The sequence below is a fragment of the Erpetoichthys calabaricus genome, chromosome 7, assembly GCF_900747795.2.
Source record: "Erpetoichthys calabaricus chromosome 7, fErpCal1.3, whole genome shotgun sequence".
NCBI classification, from domain to species: domain Eukaryota; kingdom Metazoa; phylum Chordata; class Cladistia; order Polypteriformes; family Polypteridae; genus Erpetoichthys; species Erpetoichthys calabaricus.
In genome coordinates, this window is record NC_041400.2 from 197,023,729 (window position 1) to 197,041,674 (window position 17,946).

The 17,946-nt window shown below is 44.3% G+C and overlaps 1 protein-coding gene across 2 annotated transcripts in view; it reads right to left on the bottom strand.

The window, feature by feature from the left end:
• The window catches only part of pigg (phosphatidylinositol glycan anchor biosynthesis class G), a 1,234,979-nt gene extending 1,227,735 nt beyond the window's left edge, over positions 1-7,244 (bottom strand). Inside the window, exon 1 of one of the 2 annotated variants that reach the window (XM_051929903.1) lies at positions 6,737-7,244. In XM_051929903.1, the coding sequence (XP_051785863.1) occupies positions 6,737-6,890 (154 nt within the window). In that variant the 5' untranslated portion in view covers positions 6,891-7,244. The remainder of the gene's footprint in view (positions 1-6,736) is intronic. The other variant, XM_028805895.2, reaches the window with a different exon arrangement.
• Between the last annotated feature and the right edge of the window lie 10,702 nt (positions 7,245-17,946).

Genomic DNA, 17,946 nt, shown 5'->3' on the forward strand with positions numbered 1-17,946 from the left:
TCTATCACAGCAAGCCTTCCAGGTCCTGAAGCAGCAAAACAACCCCAGACCATCACACTACCACCACCATATTTTACTGTTGGTATGATGTTCTTTTTCTGAAATGCTGTGTTCCTTTTACGCCAGATGTAACGGGACATTTGCCTTCCAAAAAGTTCAACTTTTGACTCATCAGTCCACAAGGTATTTTCCCAAAAGTCTTGGCAATCATTGAGATGTTTCTTAGCAAAATTGAGACGAGCCCTAATGTTCTTTTTGCTTAACAGTGGTTTGCGTCTTGGAAATCTGCCATGCAGGCCGTTTTTGCCCAGTCTCTTTCTTATGGTGGAGTCGTGAACACTGACCTTAATTGAGGCAAGTGAGGCCTGCAGTTCTTTAGACGTTGTCCTGGGGTCTTTTGTGACCTCTCGGATGAGTCGTCTCTGCGCTCTTGGGGTAATTTTTGGTCGGCCGGCCACTCCTGGGAAGGTTCACCACTGTTCCATGTTTTTGCCATTTGTGGATAATGGCTCTCACTGTGGTTCGCTGGAGTCCCAAAGCTTTAGAAATGGCTTTATAACCTTTACCAGACTGATAGATCTCAATTACTTCTGTTCTCATTTGTTCCTGAATTTCTTTGGATCTTGGCATGATGTCTAGCTTTTGAGGTGCTTTTGGTCTACTTCTCTGTGTCAGGCAGCTCCTATTTAAGTGATTTCTTGATGGAAACAGGTGTGGCAGTAATCAGGCCTGGGGGTGGCTACGGAAATTGAACTCAGGTGTGATACACCACAGTTAGGTTATTTTTTAACAAGGGGGCAATTACTTTTTCACACAGGGCCATGTAGGTTTGGATTTTTTTTCTCCCTAAATAATAAACACCATCATTTAAAAACTGCATTTTGTGTTTACTTGTGTTATATTTGACTAATGGTTAAATGTGTTTGAAGATCAGAAACATTTTGTGTGACAAACATGCAAAAGAATAAGAAATCAGGAAGGGGGCAAATAGTTTTTCACACCACTGTACAAGCCAGTGTTACTGTCAGAGGAGATTAAAGGCATATTAACGACGCACACGCCTGTATTACCGCCAGAGAAAATTAAAGGTATATTACGGACGTACAAGACGGTATCCTTCAATAAGGGCGCGCACAAAAAGGCGAGCCTCAAAAGGGCGAAGCGAATAAAGGCGCGCGTAAATAAAGACCTGCACCTTTGTTGCTCTTCACATATTCCAGAGCCATTTGAACTAAATTATCTACGAACGCCTTTATTCGCCGCGCTCAATTGAGGTCGCCCTTTTGAAGCTCGCCTTTTTGTGTGCGCCCTTATTGAATAGAGCCGTACAAGACAGTATTACTGTCACAGAAAATTAAAGACACACAATACACGGCGGCAGCCCACGAAGAACGGTCAGCTCAGCAAGTAAACATCAAGAAAAGAAAGGCTGAAAGAAAGAAAAATACGACCAACAAACAGAATGAGGTCAAAGTCCCTTGCCATTTAATATAGACTGTTCATACTAATGTTTATACACTACTGTTCTAGCGCCCGTTATTGTAACGGGCTAAATGACTAGTAATATGATATTTGTAACGTCTAATATGTCTTATTTTCTCTTATTTTGTCTAATATATTGGGTAATACAAGTGTAATGGTGACTAAAGGGTGTTATTTCATGTCTAGAGGGCTCTAAAAATGTTACAAAATGTATTTAGAAGGTCGTAAACAGGTTTTCTATACTCTAACTGCGAAAATATTTGATTTATAAATAAAGAATCCTACTTCGCGAAAATTCATTTATCGCGGTAGAGTCTGGAACGGATTAACCGTGATAAACGAGGGTTCAATGTTTTTATAATAAAAAAATCTTGGGAAGAGAGATGAGACTCGACTTTTTCAGAAAGACACTTTCATGTCCCGTGAGACGAGACTTTGTGCCAAGAGATTTAACCAGCCCCGGAGCCAGAAATAAAAGACAAAGAGTAGATAACAAAGTAGAACGTAGTAAGGAATTCAAAAACATTGGCGTGGTACACATGCAGAGCACTTAGAGATAATGAAAGTGCAAAAATTTGATAGTCTCCAAAAAATGATAGTAAAGATTGCATTAGCGCAAACAAATGGTAAATTACTCGGTGAAATAAGGGAACAGCGAAAAGAGATCGAATATATTCTTTGGATTTAAACTGCAAGTCAGAGACTTGTAGATTGTCTAATTCATGTTGCCATCAGGGAAAAGTAGTGTTCCTTCATAATGAAGAGGCGTATCCGCGAGAATTAAAAGATTTGTTGTTTGGTGAAAGCGAAATTCACATACGCGAGTGGCAGAGACGCAAAATGGCTGACACGTAGTGCAGGCCGGGGGGGTTGGAGAGCGAAGCGAGCAGGGGGTGAAGCCTCCTAGTAACCAAAGAAAAAAATCATTCAGTTTACATGCTGCTACAAAGGAGTTAAAAATGTCAATTGACAGAAAGTTGACATGTCTTCTTGAATGGTACAGCGGCAAGAACTGCTGCCTTATAACGAGTGCGAGTGTCTTAGCTGTCAAAGCGCAAATGCCGCATGGTAGTCTGATAGCGCTCACGGGGCATCGTATCTTTGATTTGTGGTACAACAAATAATTCTGAGCAGGCATCAAGCAGAACACCAACTGTGGTCAGCGCTGCTCTTGTGAAAAGAATGAAAATGAACGCCATCAACTCACAGAGGGAGAGGCAAGTTTGTTGTACCATGTGAACGGCACCGAGGGAGTAAAACTGAATAATAAAAAAAGCAGGCGTTAACATTTACAAGTAGCCAAAATTTACAGCGGGTGTTACAGACTCAAATCACATGTATGTTTTTATTATATAACCCCAAGTTATGGCCTGAATATTAGTATAATCGGTAAACGTACAAAAGAAGAATTATTATTTATTGGAGTCAAAAATCACAAAATTCTAAAAATATGTAAAAGAAAAAATTATTCCCATTAAACTGAGGTCCACTATGCTCGATGAGTATTTATAAGAGACGAAATAAACAATCCATTCGTTTTAACTGACACTGTTATAGATAAAAAAAAAAACACTTTTAAACAAAATGACCTTCAGCTAACTAAATCACCGAAATACAAACATTGGTCTGATGAAGAGATCTTTTTTTTAACAGTTTGTTTCTGTGAAAGAAAGTTTACTCGATCAAAAATAATTTAATTCAATAAATTACATTATTAAAATTACTGAAATAATGATTTATTGAAATTAACAACCTTCTTGATATTTTAGTTTATAATTTAAAAGTGGAATAAGAATCTGAAAAATCTAACAACATCACATTAAAGTTCGATAAATTCTGAAAAAAATGATACCAAAAATATAAATGTAGGTTTTAAAATAAGGCCGATTTAAAGTGTGACAGAAAACGGGACACTCTTAGGCTTTGGATTTAAATAAATAATTATTATATATATATATATATATATATATATATATATATATATATATATATATATATATATATATATATAATTTATCCATCCATCCATCCATTTTCCAACCCGCTGAATCCGAACACAGGGGTCTGCTGGAGCCAATCCCAGCCAACACAGGGCACAAGGCAGGAACCAATCCCGGGCAGGGTGCCAACCCACCACAGGACACACACACACACACCAAGCACACACTAGGGCCAATTTAGAATCGCCAATGCACCTAACCTGCATGTCTTTGGACTGTGGGAGGAAACCCATACAGACAAGGGGAGAACATGCAGACTCCACGCAGGGAGGATCCGGGAAGCGAACCCGGGTCCCCAGATCTCCCAACTGCAAGGCAGCAGCGCTACCCACTGCAACACCGTGCCGCCCTATATAATTTATATTATATATATTTATGTATATTATGGCGAACGGTTGGATGCCCGGGATGCCCCTGTTGCTTATGTTCCGGGGGAGCAGCCGTGGGCAGCTCAGTACCTCCCCCGAGACGCTTGGTGGCAGCCTCCCTGGCCGATGGTGATTCCCCAACGTCCCGCAGGGATCCATGGGTGATGGAGTCCTCCACAGCCTGGTTGGGGCCCAGGGTGGTCACTAGTGGGGGCTGTCTGGTTTCAACAGCCCCGCTGGACAAATCTTCAGCCCCACCTCAACCAGTCAAATGAAGGTCACCTGACACGTCTACCAGCGTGTGCCCACAGCAGATTGTGCCTTCTGTTGCATACTCACCACTTTAAAACGTGCCCCTTTGTACTACGCGTAGCCTTGCACGCTTTTCAAGTATTTTTCCAATTATGCCGTTTTGCTCATAGAGTTGTGTTTAGTAAATAAACCAAACGATTACAGAAAACTAGCGGCGCTGCCCATCTAAGATGAGCGGAAATCTAAGTAATTAAAGCAGACCTCAGCATTAAGGTGTGCAGTGCACCACTGATTGTAAAATAACGTATAGTAATAAAATGCACTGCGTTTGTCAGTCCAACAGAAGGCTCATCAAGCATTTGTACGAATAAAATGTTATTTCAAATGTTTGTGATGCACCATCTGTTGGAATGACAAATACCTTGCATATGTTTCTGTTAAAAAGGTTTACCTAAATTAATTTCAAGGGGAAACTTTGATGCATACAGCAGCAGAAACATAAAAGACAACGATACAGACTCACTGGACAAATAATACAGCCAATCGATACATAAATGAAATAATACAAATCGATAAATATACATACGCACACACATACACACAGTATATATTGTGCAGAAATTTCAAAATTAACTTTGTTAGAAAACATCCCCACTGTGGTGAAATAACTGTACTCCAACAGAGTGCCTTCTAGAGGGATGGAGGGGATTTTTCATGATGGCATCTAATTTTGCCCCCATCCTCATTTCCACAACAGCTTCTAGAGTATTCACAGTTACCCCTGTGATGGACGGATCAGGCTTTTCCTGCTAAGTTTGATCAGACTTTGTGAATCTTTTGAGCTCAGCTCCCCCTGGAGACCACTCTGGTTACTACAGACTGATAGAACCTTTCCAGCAGCTTGCTACATACATCAGAAGACCTGAGTCTCCTAAGCTCTCTCGCTTCTTGTCCAGCACCAGTGTGTTGTCAGACCAGTCGGTTTGATGTTTATGTGAACCTCTAGGTACTTGTAGCACCACTTCCACGTCCTCCCCCTGAATGGTGACCGGTCTCTTGAGACTCCTTGGCATTTGGTATAGAATTCATAAAACCAGGATTAATGTTTGTGATACTCCATTTGTTGGAATGACAAATACAATACATACGTCTGTTATGTGCCATTTGATATGGAATTCATAAAACCAATGCAAATGTTTCTGATGTGCCATCTGCTGGAATGTCAAATGCAATGCATAGGTCTGCTATATGCCATTCGGTATGGAATTCACAAAACCAGTGCTAATGTTTGTGTTGCGTCATCTGTTGGAATGACAAATCTGATGCATATGTCTCAGTTATACGCCATTGATATGGAATTTAAAAAAAAAATCAATGCCAATGTTTGTGCTGCACCATCTGTTGGAATGACAAATGTTCTGTTATATGCCATTTGATATGGAATTTGTAAAACCAATATTAATGTTTGTGATGTGCCATCTGTTGGAATGACAAATGAAATACATTTCATTACTACAAATGTTGGGATGGGTCTAACTGCTGCCTACAGTAGGTATGACGCAGGTCATGTAAAGCCCATACCATCAGTCACAAAACACTCTCGGAGTCAGATAACCCTCGCATAACCCTAATCATAACTGTAGAGTAACCAGGCATTTGATGTGCATTTTGTGATTGACCTCATAGGTGCTGCAGGCTTAAAAATTACACACTGTTGAAAATTCTGATGCATTATCTCTTGGAATGACAGAGACAATGGAACTGGACAGATACACAGACACACACTCACGCTTATCTACAAGTGTTTCTGGTGCGCCATCTGTTGGAATGAAAAATGCAATGCATTTAATTACTACAGATCTTGAGATGGGTCTAACTGCTGCCTATAGTAGGTATGACATAGGGCACGTGATGCCCACAGCATCAGTCACAAAGCACCCTCGGAGTCAGATAGCCCTAATCTTAACTGTAGTGTAACCAGGCATTTGAGGGGCATTTTGTGAGTGACCTCATGGGTATTGCAGGTTTGGAATTACGCACTGTTACATTTTTGATGCATTATCTCTTGGAATAACAGAGACAATGGAACTGGACGGACACACAGATTTGCACTCACGCTCATCTACAAATGTTTCTGGTGCGCCATCTGTTGGAATAACGAGACACTGCAACTGGACAGACACACACACAGACACTTGTAATCTTACTAAAGCAGCTTTGCAAACAATATTGCTGTTGTACCTCACGGCAGCCCAATGAAAGACGTGCATGGCACATATGAATGTTTGCAATGGAAAATGCAAATGAAAATTTAAAGGATGCATCGAAACGAGCTCGTGTCTAAAGGTGTGTGAAAATAAAGCCTTTAATCTCGATGTCTGACATACTGGATTGGCTCCAACGTACTAAAACGCGTTCGACGACTCTCTGCACTCCATCAAAGAGGGTCCCGTGCACGACATAAGAAGGATTTGGAGGAGAATACTGTAGTGCGACAACAAGACTGAAGTCACCTCCTGCCTGTCTGATTTCTTAGGATCTTGTTTCATGGCAGTGGCAGGCGGGATGGAGGCGCCCTTGCCGACATTTAATTCGAGCCCACAAGTGACATCCCCCGACCCCCACACCATTTACCTGCTGAAGGCTCCGCCGGCATGTCGGCCACTTTGTTCTTCGCTGAAAAGGACGACTTGACGGGAATCGGGAAAAATCCTCTCAGGAAAAGTGCAATCCCGAAAACTTCCATCAGCAGGCATAAGGCGGCGAACACCGAGGAGCGGAGCCGCATAATGCCTTCTCCAGAAGCGCGCTGGGCCCCCGATAAATAAAATAAAACAACAGGCTTGTCTGTCCGAGGAAACTTCGATCCGCCCGTCCCGCCCTCAAGTCATTCGAACTGCGGGCTCGGACACCGGCGGCGTGCACAGGGTCCCCCGCACGTGTATTTCCGGGTTTTCTCTCAGTGTGCAATCCGTGACGGAGCCAGTGGGCCACCTGGACTAAACAACAAGCGTGTCGCTTCCAATCGGGACCGCTCAGAATGAGTGCACTTCAGCAGATTTAACTGCCGAGTGGTCCGCGGTTTACTGCGATAGTAAAGCTTCCGGGTTTGTTCAACTACGGCGCGTACCGAGGGACATACTGAACGCTGGGTTTCGCACTCGCTTCGGAGACACAGATTAGTAGAGTCAGCGGGAGGGCGTGGCGTCCTAGCAAGGCAGCCTATTGTTATTTAGACGCTTTCCCACTTTTTTTTTTTTTTTCAGAAACCAGAGACGTCTTAGAACCCGGGCCATTTAGAGTTCCTGGTACATTTATTTAGATCCGACTCTACTAAGTATACTTTTCATTTAACCAGGAACTATCATGGGTGGGGCTCGAGTGATAAACTGTGCTCATTGCTTGACCACAAGCATTGATGCCATCTTACAAATCCATCAGTAGTATGGACTTTGGAGAGTTATGGGTGGAGATGGGGTGTCAGACTTTGCATCACATCACTCTCGTTTGCAAATCACATATTTTGCATAAACATTACAGTTACTCATGAAAGTGTCCAGGACCTACCTTGTACAGGAACACATTGGTTCTTGAAAACAAAAGTTCCTGCAGTAGGAGAGCACCTATTATTCTGAGATGGAATGGAACCTTGGGCAGATCCTGCCTTGTGTCCTGGCATAGAGAGATGTCAAGGGTGCACCCAGCAAACCCGGGGATGACCCAAGGATCAGTGCCAGATCACCTCCTCATCTCCCAATACACTTCCTTACTGGGACCCATCACCCTGTCCCATGGATTCTACTATCAGTGCTATGCCAATGACCCACAGCTGTAACTGTTGTTCCCTCCTCACAGTATCAACTAGAACCTCTGCATGTCAAACTACAACGTGGATGAAGGAACACCATCTACAGCTCAGCCTAGCACAGACGGACCTTCTTGTTATCACAGCACGTCCATCTCTGTCCTTTATCGCCCACAAGTGCCAAGTTGATACTCAGCGTTGAGGTGGTGATCGATGACCAGCTGCCCTTCAGTCTCTCAGTCTTGCAGATTCACTCTATACAAACATCCACAAGATCAGACCTTACTTAACAGACTCTTAGTCCAGGCTTTGGTCTTGTCACGTCTCAACTACTGCAAAACTCTCTCGGCAAAAAATTGCTGCAGAAGATTCAGAATGGGGCAGCACGTCTGGCATTCAGGCAGCTGAGATGGGCACACGGCACTCGTCTCTTCAGGTCACTACGCTGGCTTCCTGTAACAGCACGTATGAAGTTCAGATCCTTGATACTCGCCTTCAGAGTAGTCAACTGGTCAGCACCTATACATGTGGAGACCCTCGTGAGGTCTTCTGCTCCTTCTCGACCACAGAACTGTGCTGGCTTTTTTAGATGTTCTTTAGCAAAGTCCAGTCTCACCTTTCTGTTCTTGAGGCTTATGAGTGGCTTGCACCTTGCAGTGCACCCTCTGGATTTACTTTCATGCAGTCTTCTCTTTATGGTAGACTTGGATATCGATACGCCCGCCTACCCCCTGGAGAGTGTTGTTCACTTGGTTGGCTGTTGTGAAGGGGTTTCTCTTCACCATGTAAATGATTCTGCAATCATCCACCACTGTTGTCTTCCGTGGACGTCCAGGTCTTTTTGCATTGCTGAGTTCACCAGTGCTTGCTTTCTTTCTCAGGATGGACCAAACTGTAGATTTTGGCACTCGTAATATTGGAGCAATTTCTCCGATGGGTTTTTTCTGTTTTCGCAGCTTAAGGATGGCTTCTTTCACCTGCATGGAGAGCTCCTTTGACCACGTGTTGTCTGTTCACAGCAAAATCTTCCACATGCAAGCACCACACCTCAAATCAACTCCAGGCCTTTTATCTGTTTAATTGATAAGGACATAACGACGGACTTGCACACACCTGCCCATGAAATAGCCAAAGAGTCAATTGTCCAATTATTTTTGAGCCCCTGAAATGAAGAAGGGATTGTGTTCACAAAATGCTTTAGTTGCCTCACATTTTTATGCAATCGTTTTGTTCACCCAACTGAATTAAAGCTGAAAGTCTGCACTTCAACTGCATCGGAGTTGTTTCATTTCAAATTCATTGTGGTAACGTACAGAAGCAAAATGAGAAACAAGTGGTCTCTGTCCAAATATTTACAGTATGGAACTAACTGTACTTAACGGATTTAGATCTGTTTTTGTTTCTATAATTTGCTTGAACATTCCGGTTGATTTTCTGACTTCTCTCATTGCCGTAAGAATCAGAGTTTGCCTGCAGGAGCCATATATTCACACTAATCTGAGACAGAGGCTGCGGGCTGAGGGAAGTGGAAAGCATGACGTCAGGAGTAGAGAGCCAGGCAGGGCCTCCTCACTGTCCTGTTTCAATAATACGCGGGCGAGGCCGTGGGGGATGGCTAGTATATATATATATGTATAACCCTGCGGTGGGCTGGCACCCTGCCCGGGGTTTGTTTCCTGCCTTGCGCCCTGTGTTGGCTGGGATTGGCTCCAGCAGACCCCCGTGACCCTGTAGTTAGGATATAGCGGGTTGGATAATGGATGGATGGATTATATATATATATATATATATATATATATAGGCACCGTGGCGGATGTTAGCAGATTGCTGGCCAACCACAAGCGTTACCTCGTAGGTAACCACCCATACAATCAGATTGTGACACAGACTACGAATGCCATGAATGTAATTACCCCGATCTACATGCTGTCAAATAAACGAACCACACGCCGTGGTGCAACGTTAGGGGCATCGCCTCTGACGCTGACGTCCGAGGTTCGATTCCCGAGAGGGAATGCAGTGGAGTGTGTACACCTGATGAGCCCAGAATGAGGGCGAAACATGTGTCGTGTACTCTTTGCATTTATTTGACAGTAAACTATTTCAACCATATATATATATATATATATATATATATTGTGACACTAGAGGGTGCTGTCGCTCCTCAAACCCTGAAGACAAACTTCCAAGACACCAAGTATAAGCACCAATAATCTTTTTAATTTCTTTTCTTTTCGATACTGGGCCACAGTAGACACCACAATAACCCCAACCAAAACCACCAAATAAACAATACATCAATCCTCCTCTCCCAGCAGCTCCGTCACTCTAACTCCCAACTCCGGCTCCCTTGATGGGTCTCCCATAGTCCTTTATATAGTCCTTGACCCGGAAGTGCTCCTGTCCTTCTGTCCATGTGATTTAATAGCACTTCTGGGTCAGATGAAAAGTTGTATTTTTTCTTCAGCCCGGAAGTACTTCTGTTCTTCTGTCCCCGTGACTTGGGAGTACTTCCAGGCTATAGGGATAATAAAAATCCCTGCGTTTCCCTGCAGCGTCACACGGTGGCATCCACGGTACCCAGCAGGGCTGTGAATCCAAACTCCATTTCCCATGATGCACTGCAGGAATCCGAGGCACCTCTATGCTACAGGGAAGACTCCATCTAGCAGCCTGGATGTGTTGGCCGTCCATCACAATATATTGTGGCAGACAGCCGGGGTCGCATGCCCGGCTGGGACGCCCCTTCGACGATATGTTCTGGGGGTGCAACCATGGGCTGCTCAATACCTCCCCCCGGGATGCTTGGTGGCAGCCTCCCTGGCTGACGGTGGTGCCTCAGCTTCCCGCAGGGCTCCATGGGAGATGGAGTTCTCCACAGCCCTGTTGGGATCTGGGGTGTCCACCAGGGGGCTCTGCGTGGGTCCCTGAGCCTGGCTGGACGAGTCTTCAGCCCCACCCAGAAGTGCAACCGGAAACAGGTGGGCTATAAAAGGGGCCAGCGACCACCACTCAACGGCCAGAGTTGGGAGGAGGAGGACGAAGCTTGACGGGAGGAGTGGTGGTGCCAGGAGTGTTGTGTTTTTGCTTGTGCTATTTTGGACTGTGTTGTGCCTGTGGGGTTCACAGGGAAGACGTGCCCCACAGGTGAAGAAAATAAAGTCTTGGTTGTATTTTTACACGTGCCTCTGTGTGAGTCTGTGCCGGGTCGGGCGCAATATATATATATATACATAATAAAATACATCTCTTTATTTAAATTAATTACATAAAGAATCACATTTTCCCCTGGGGACAAATAAGGTGTCATCTATCATTAGATGTTGGGACTTCAAGGAGATCCCTGGTGCAAACCTCCTCAGACTGGGATCCCAGTAAACACCTAGCTATGTATTTAAAAATATATCAACTGTCACGCACATGCGCTTGGGGAACCGCGGAAAGACCTGACGAGTAGCGTGACACATCGTGCCAGGGGATCAAGGCGGGGTACTAACCTTTCTTTCTCTTCTTCCCTGAGAAAGACAGAAACAACGCCGCCATAACTTTCCCCAGACTCACTAACCCACGCGCTGTCACTTCCACATTCCATCCCTTCCTCTGGTCTCGCCTTGATGACGTCACGACTCCCATAATGCACTTCGGTTCCTCCCAGAATTCCAGTCATCAGTTTCCGGCCCCTCCTTATTTAAGTTCCCTCTATGCACTACGAGGAGGTTCTTTGTAATGACAGCAAGTCAGAGCACTGACCAAATTTTTTGTTGATTTACAATTTCTGTACAGTATACGGGGCCAGAAACCCCAAACCTTTATACGTTTCTGTCTCCTTATTACACAACTCAAACTATAAAGCATTGAAATGTGTTTTATTTTTTTTGTATTTCATATTTACAAGTATTACATTAGGACTTTCGTTCCGCGACCAGGACAAAAAGGTTTTCGTCCTGGTCGCAGAACAGTGGACCAGCTCTACACCCTTAGCAGGGTCCTGGAGGGTGCATGGGAGTTTGCCCAACCAGTCTACATGTGTTTTGTGGACTTGGAAAATGCGTTCGACCGTGTCCCTCGGGGAATCCTGTGGGGGGGTGCTCCGAGAGTATGGGGTACCGGACCCCCTGGTAAGGGCTGTTCGGTCCCTGTACGATCAGTGTAAGAGCTTGGTCCGCATTGCCGGCAGTAAGTCGAACCCGTTTCCAGTGAGAGTTGGACTCTGCCAGGGCTGCCCTTTGTCACCGATTCTGTTCATAACTTTTATGGACAGAATTTCTAGGTGCAGCCAGGGTGTTGAGGGGGTCCGGTTTGGTGGTCTCAGGATTGGGTCACTGCTTTTTGCAGATGATGTTGTCCTGTTTGCTTCATCAGGCCGTGATCTTCAGCTCTCTCTGGATCGGTTCGCAGCCAAGTGTGAAGCGGTGGGGATGGGAATCAGCACCTCCAAATCCGAGACCATGGTCCTCAGCCGGAAAAGGGTGGAGTGCCCTCTCAGGAATGGGGGCGAGAATCTGCCCCAAGTGGAGGAGTTCAAGTATCTCGGGGTCTTGTTCATGAGTGAGGGAAGAATGGAGCGTGAGATCGACAGGTGGATCAGTGCGGCGTCCACAGTGATGAGGGCTCTGCATCGGTCTGTCGTGGTGAAAAAGGAGCTGAGCCATAAGGCAAAGCTCTCAATTACCAGTCAATCTACGCTCCTACCCTCACCTATGGTCATGAGCTGTGGGTAGTGACCGAAAGAACGAGATCGTGAATACAAGCGAGTTTCCTCCACAGGGTGTCTGGGCTCTCCCTTAAAGATAGGGTGAGAAGCTCAGAGTGGAGCCGCTGCTCCTCCGCATCGAGAGGAGTCAGATGAGGTGGCTCGGGCATCTGATCAGGATGCTTCCCTGGTGAGGTGTTCCGGGCACGTCCAACCGGGAGGAGGCCCCGGGGAAGACCCAGGACACGCTGGAGGGACTATGTCTAGAGCTAGAAGAAGTGGCCGGAGGGAGGGAAGTCTGGGCATCTCTGCTCAAGTTGCTGCCCCCGCGACCCGACCTCGGATAAGCGATGGATGGATGGACATTAGGACTTTTAAAGTTTAGTCTCTCAGATTCTTTTTTTCTTTTTTCTCCAGTGTAGTGTAAACCAAAGAAAAAAAAAAAAGAAGGGTTTAAGCGATTGAGCGTCAGGGAAATAAACCTCGTTCTGTTTGTACTTTAAAACGGAGAGACGGCTTCCAAGTGGAATGCTAAAAACAGACAAAGGGGACAAGGGGGCTCCAAGGCACATTTCTCTTACCGTTTTACTTTTTCTTGCCGTTCTTTGTGATCTTTGATGTTCCTCTGCGCCGTCTAAAAAACCCCAACAACCAGTTTCTTTAGTTTGTCAGCGGGTTTCTTGCTTTCCAGATGTCATTCTTTCTTCTATTTATTCCCACACAACAACATTTTCCCTTTTTTCTTCTGCCGCCGTGTTTTCATGGAACTCGTCATATGCTGTAACACCTCATTTTTGCCTGGAAAGACATCTCTTTTTTTTTTTTTTGCATTTTTTGCCACACTTTGTGACAAAGCCACCTCCCCATATAGGGCACGGATCACACAATTGCTGTCATTGGGCACCTTCCGCTTCTCATTATTATCCTTTTAAAAAAGATTTCTCTTTGTATTTAGGACGTCGTGGTTTGCTAGATGACTTGGCAGCTCCTTCTTGGCCACCATTTTCTGTGCCTTCCCTGACACTTTCCTTTATACAGTCATATGAAAAAGTTTGGGAGCCCCTGTCAGCCTGCTTAATAATTGACTCTCCTTTCAACATTAAAAATAACAGTGGTCTGTCTTTCATTTCCTAGGAGTACTGCGGTGTTTTGTGAACAAAGATTTTTAGTGATGCAGTATTTAGTTGTATGAAATTAAATCAAATATGAAAAACTGGCAGTGCACAAATGTGGGTCCCCTTGTCATTGTGCTGATTTGAATGCCTGTCACTGCTCAATGCTGATTGGTTGGTGTGATGAGCTCATTACGCCTTGAACTTCATAGACAGGTGTGTCCATCATGAGATATAAAGGTATTTAAGGTGGTCAATTACAAGTTGGGCTTCCTTCCCTTTGACTCTCCTCTGAAGAGTGACAACATGGGATCCTCAAAGCAACTCTCCAAAGATCTGAAAACAAAGATTGTTGAGTCTCCTGGTTTAGGGGAAGGCTACAAAAAGCCATCTCAGAGGTTTAAACTGTCAGTTTCTGTAACCGTAAGGAATGGAATCAGGAAATGGAAGGCCACAGGCACAGTTGCTGTTAAACCCCGCAGGTCTGGTAGACCAAGACAAATACAAGAGCGGCATATGAGCAGGATTGTGAGAATGGTGACAGACAACCCACAGATCACCTCCAAAGACCTGCAAGAACATCTGGCTGCAGATGGTGTATCTGTACATCGTTCTACAATTCAAACATCTGTATGGCAGGGTGATGAGAAAGAAGCCCTTTCTGCACTCACGACACAAACAGAGTCGCTTGTTGTATGCCAATGCTCATTAAGACAAACCAGATTCATTTGGGAACAAAGTGCTTTGGGTTGATGAGACACAAATGGAGTTATTTGGTCAGAACAAAAAGCACTTTGCATGTCGGAAGAAGAACATTTCCAAGAAAAACACCTGCTACCTACTGTCACATTTGGTGGAGGTTCCATCATGCTGTGGGGCTGTGTGACTAGTTCAGGGACTGGGGTCCTTGTTAAAGTCGAGGGTCTGATGAATTCAACCCAATATCAACAAATTCTTCAGGATAATGTTCAAGCATCAGTCACAAAGTTGAAGTTACGCAGGGGTTGGATATTCCAACAAGACAATGACCCAAAACACAGTTGGAAATCTACAAAGGCATTCATGCAGAGGGAGAAGTACAATGTTCTGGAATGGCCGTCACAGTCCCCTGACTTGAATATCATCAACAATCTATGGGATGATTTGAAGCAGGCTGTCCATCAAATTGAAGTGAACTGGAGAGATTTTGTATGAAGAATGGTCAGAAATACCTCCATCCAGAATCAGACACTCATCAGAGGCTATAGGAGGACAGCGTCTAGAAGACAAAAGGAGGCTCAACTAAGTATTGATGTCATATCTCTGTTGGGGTGCCCACATTTCTGCACCTGTCTTATTTTGTTATGATGCATATTGTATATTTTCTGTTAATCCAATAAACTTAATGTCACTGCTGAAATTCTACTGTGTCCATAAGGCATGTCAGATATTAAAAGGAAGCTCAGCCAACGAGAAACAAAAATCCAAAGAATTAAGAGGGGGTCCCAAACTTTTTCATGTGACTGTACATATTTAATTCTGATGCTCTCCTTTTTTAAAATCCCTGTAATTTTCCCTGATAACTTTCAATTATGCCGTATTTTTTGAAGTTTCATCTCGTCATACAAGAATCCACATCTCTTAGATGCTCAGGCATCTTAAAAGCGGTTGGTTTATTTTTGTGGTGTTTTTACTTAAGAAACCTTTACTTGTGCATTTTTGTTGATTTTATTGTTTTTTGAAACCCTACTGTTAAATGCCATGCTGCATTTGAAGCACAGAAAAAGGGAATTTTGTGATGGACGGTGCACGGGAGTTCAGCAGATTAAAAAACGTGTCAGAAATCAACTTCCATAACCACACAAAACTGATGGGCTTCAGATAAAAACAAACAAGAAAGTTAATTTATAAAAAGTCTTTGAACTTTCTTTCTAACTGTATAAAGGTGTGGGGATCGTTTGGACCACAATGCATCAAAGGGGCGGAGCTTAATGCCAAATAGCCCAAGCTATTCAATAAACAGGACTGCCATGTACATATAATCTGTTTATTTTAAGTTGAATCAACTTAACTCAACTGTGTATCAGAAACATGGAATATTATATGAAGAAGATTAAAGATTAAAATGTTCATTTTCAGTTTCCCAACCTGTGGGCTGTGACCGTGGTGGCACTGCAGGAGAAAACCCCGCAATGCCCCCCCCCCATGCCTCCGAAGAGCCACTGGCTGTTCAGAACAGACAGTCCGCAGTCTAATGAGGGGCCTCTCTCTCTATACACCTTCTTCATGTATTAAAAAAATATACATGGCAGTTCAATTTGAGGTGATACATAAATTATAATAGCTTACCACTCCCTGAACTGGAATGTGCACATTGCCTCTTTCAGATAAAGACGTTATCAGGGCACTCACAGTTTTAAGAAATAGCCTCAAATAAGTTTAGAAACTGTCACATTGATTTATAATACAGTGCATCCGGAAAGTATTCCCAGCGCTTCATCACTTGTTCCACATTTTGTTATCTTACAGCCTTATTCCAAAATGGATTCAATTCATTTTTTTCCTCAGAATTTGACACACAACACCCCATAATGACAACGTGAAAAAAGTTTACTTGAGGTTTTTGTAAATTTATTAAAAATAATAAAACTGAGAAATCCCATGTCCATAAGTATTCACAGCCTTTGCTCAATACTTTGTCGATGCCCCTTTGGCAGCAATTCCAGCCTCAAGTCTTGTTGAATATGATGCCACAAGCTTGGCACACCTATCCTTGGCCAGTTTCGCCCATTCCTCTTTGCAGCACCTCTCAAGCTCCATCAGGTTGGATGGGAAGCGTCGGTGCACAGCCATTTTAAGATCTCTCCAGAGATGTTCAATCAGATTCAAGTCTGGGCTCTGGCTGGGCGACTCAGGGACATTCACAGAGTTGTCCTGAAGCCACTCCTTTGATATCTTGGCTGTGTGCTTAGGGTCGTTGTCCTGCTGAAAGATGAACCGTCGCCCCAGTCTGAGGTCAAGAGCGCTCTGGAGCAGGTTTTCATCCAGGATGTCTCTGTACATTGCTGCAGTCATCTTTCCCTTTATCCTGACTAGTCTCCCAGTCCCCACAGCATGATGCTACCACCACCATACTTCACTGTAGGGATGGTATTGGCCTGGTGATGAGCGGTGCCTGGTTTCCTCCAAACGTGACGCCTGGCATTCACACCAAAGAGTTCAATCTTTGTCTCATCAGACCAGAGAATTTTCTTTCTCATGGTCTGAGAGTCCTTCAGGTGCCTTTTGGCAAACTCCAGGCAGGCTGCCATGTTCCTTTTACTAAGGAGTGGCTTCCGTCTGGCCACTCTACCATACAGGCCTGATTGGTGGATTGCTGCAGAGATGGTTGTCCTTCTGGAAGGTTCTCCTCTCTCCACAGAGGACCTCTGGAGCTCTGACAGAGTGACCATCGGGTTCTTGGTCACCTCCCTGATTAAGGCCCTTCTCCCCCGATCGCTCAGTTTAGATGGCCGGCCAGCTTTAGGAAGAGTCCTGGGGCCTCATGTATAAACGGTGCGTACACACGGAAATGTTTCGTACGAACGTTTCCACGCTCAAATCACAATGTATAAAACCTAAACTTGCCGTAAAGCCACGCACATTTCCACGGTAACTCATACCTTGGCGTACGCAATTTCTCCGCTCTGTTTTGCAGACTGGCGTCACCCAGCGTCAAAGCAGTGCTACTGTTCCTGTGTGGTTACCCTTTCTTTCTTAGATCCACATTCCTGACGCGGCTTTATAAATACACTGAAACTAACTGCATATTGTTTATTAGTGTAATGCATCTGATTGTAATTAACCTGCAGCAATATAATGGTCCAGGGAATAGCCATAGTATTACAAATACCGTAACTGCTTTAGCGTTGTAACTCTCACTGCACTTCTTCTTCTTTCAGCTGCTCCCGTTAAGGGTTGCCACAGCAGATCATCTTTTTCCATATTACTCTCACTGTACCACTCGGAGTATTTATATCACTGTATCTGAGTGGGGAATCACAGCAGCAGCTGATCGGAAAGAGAAATATCGGTACACAGCATGAAGCAGATGCTGACTCAGCCATGGCAAAACGCTTTAGAGACTTCCCAGTATGGACTTCGCGGTTTAGGTGCCTTTCTTCCCAAGAACTCTAAACGCACTCAATCAGTCCATCAAGTGCTCCTTGTAGAACTGTTTACTTATAAGTACAATTACCTCACTGTAAACTTGCAC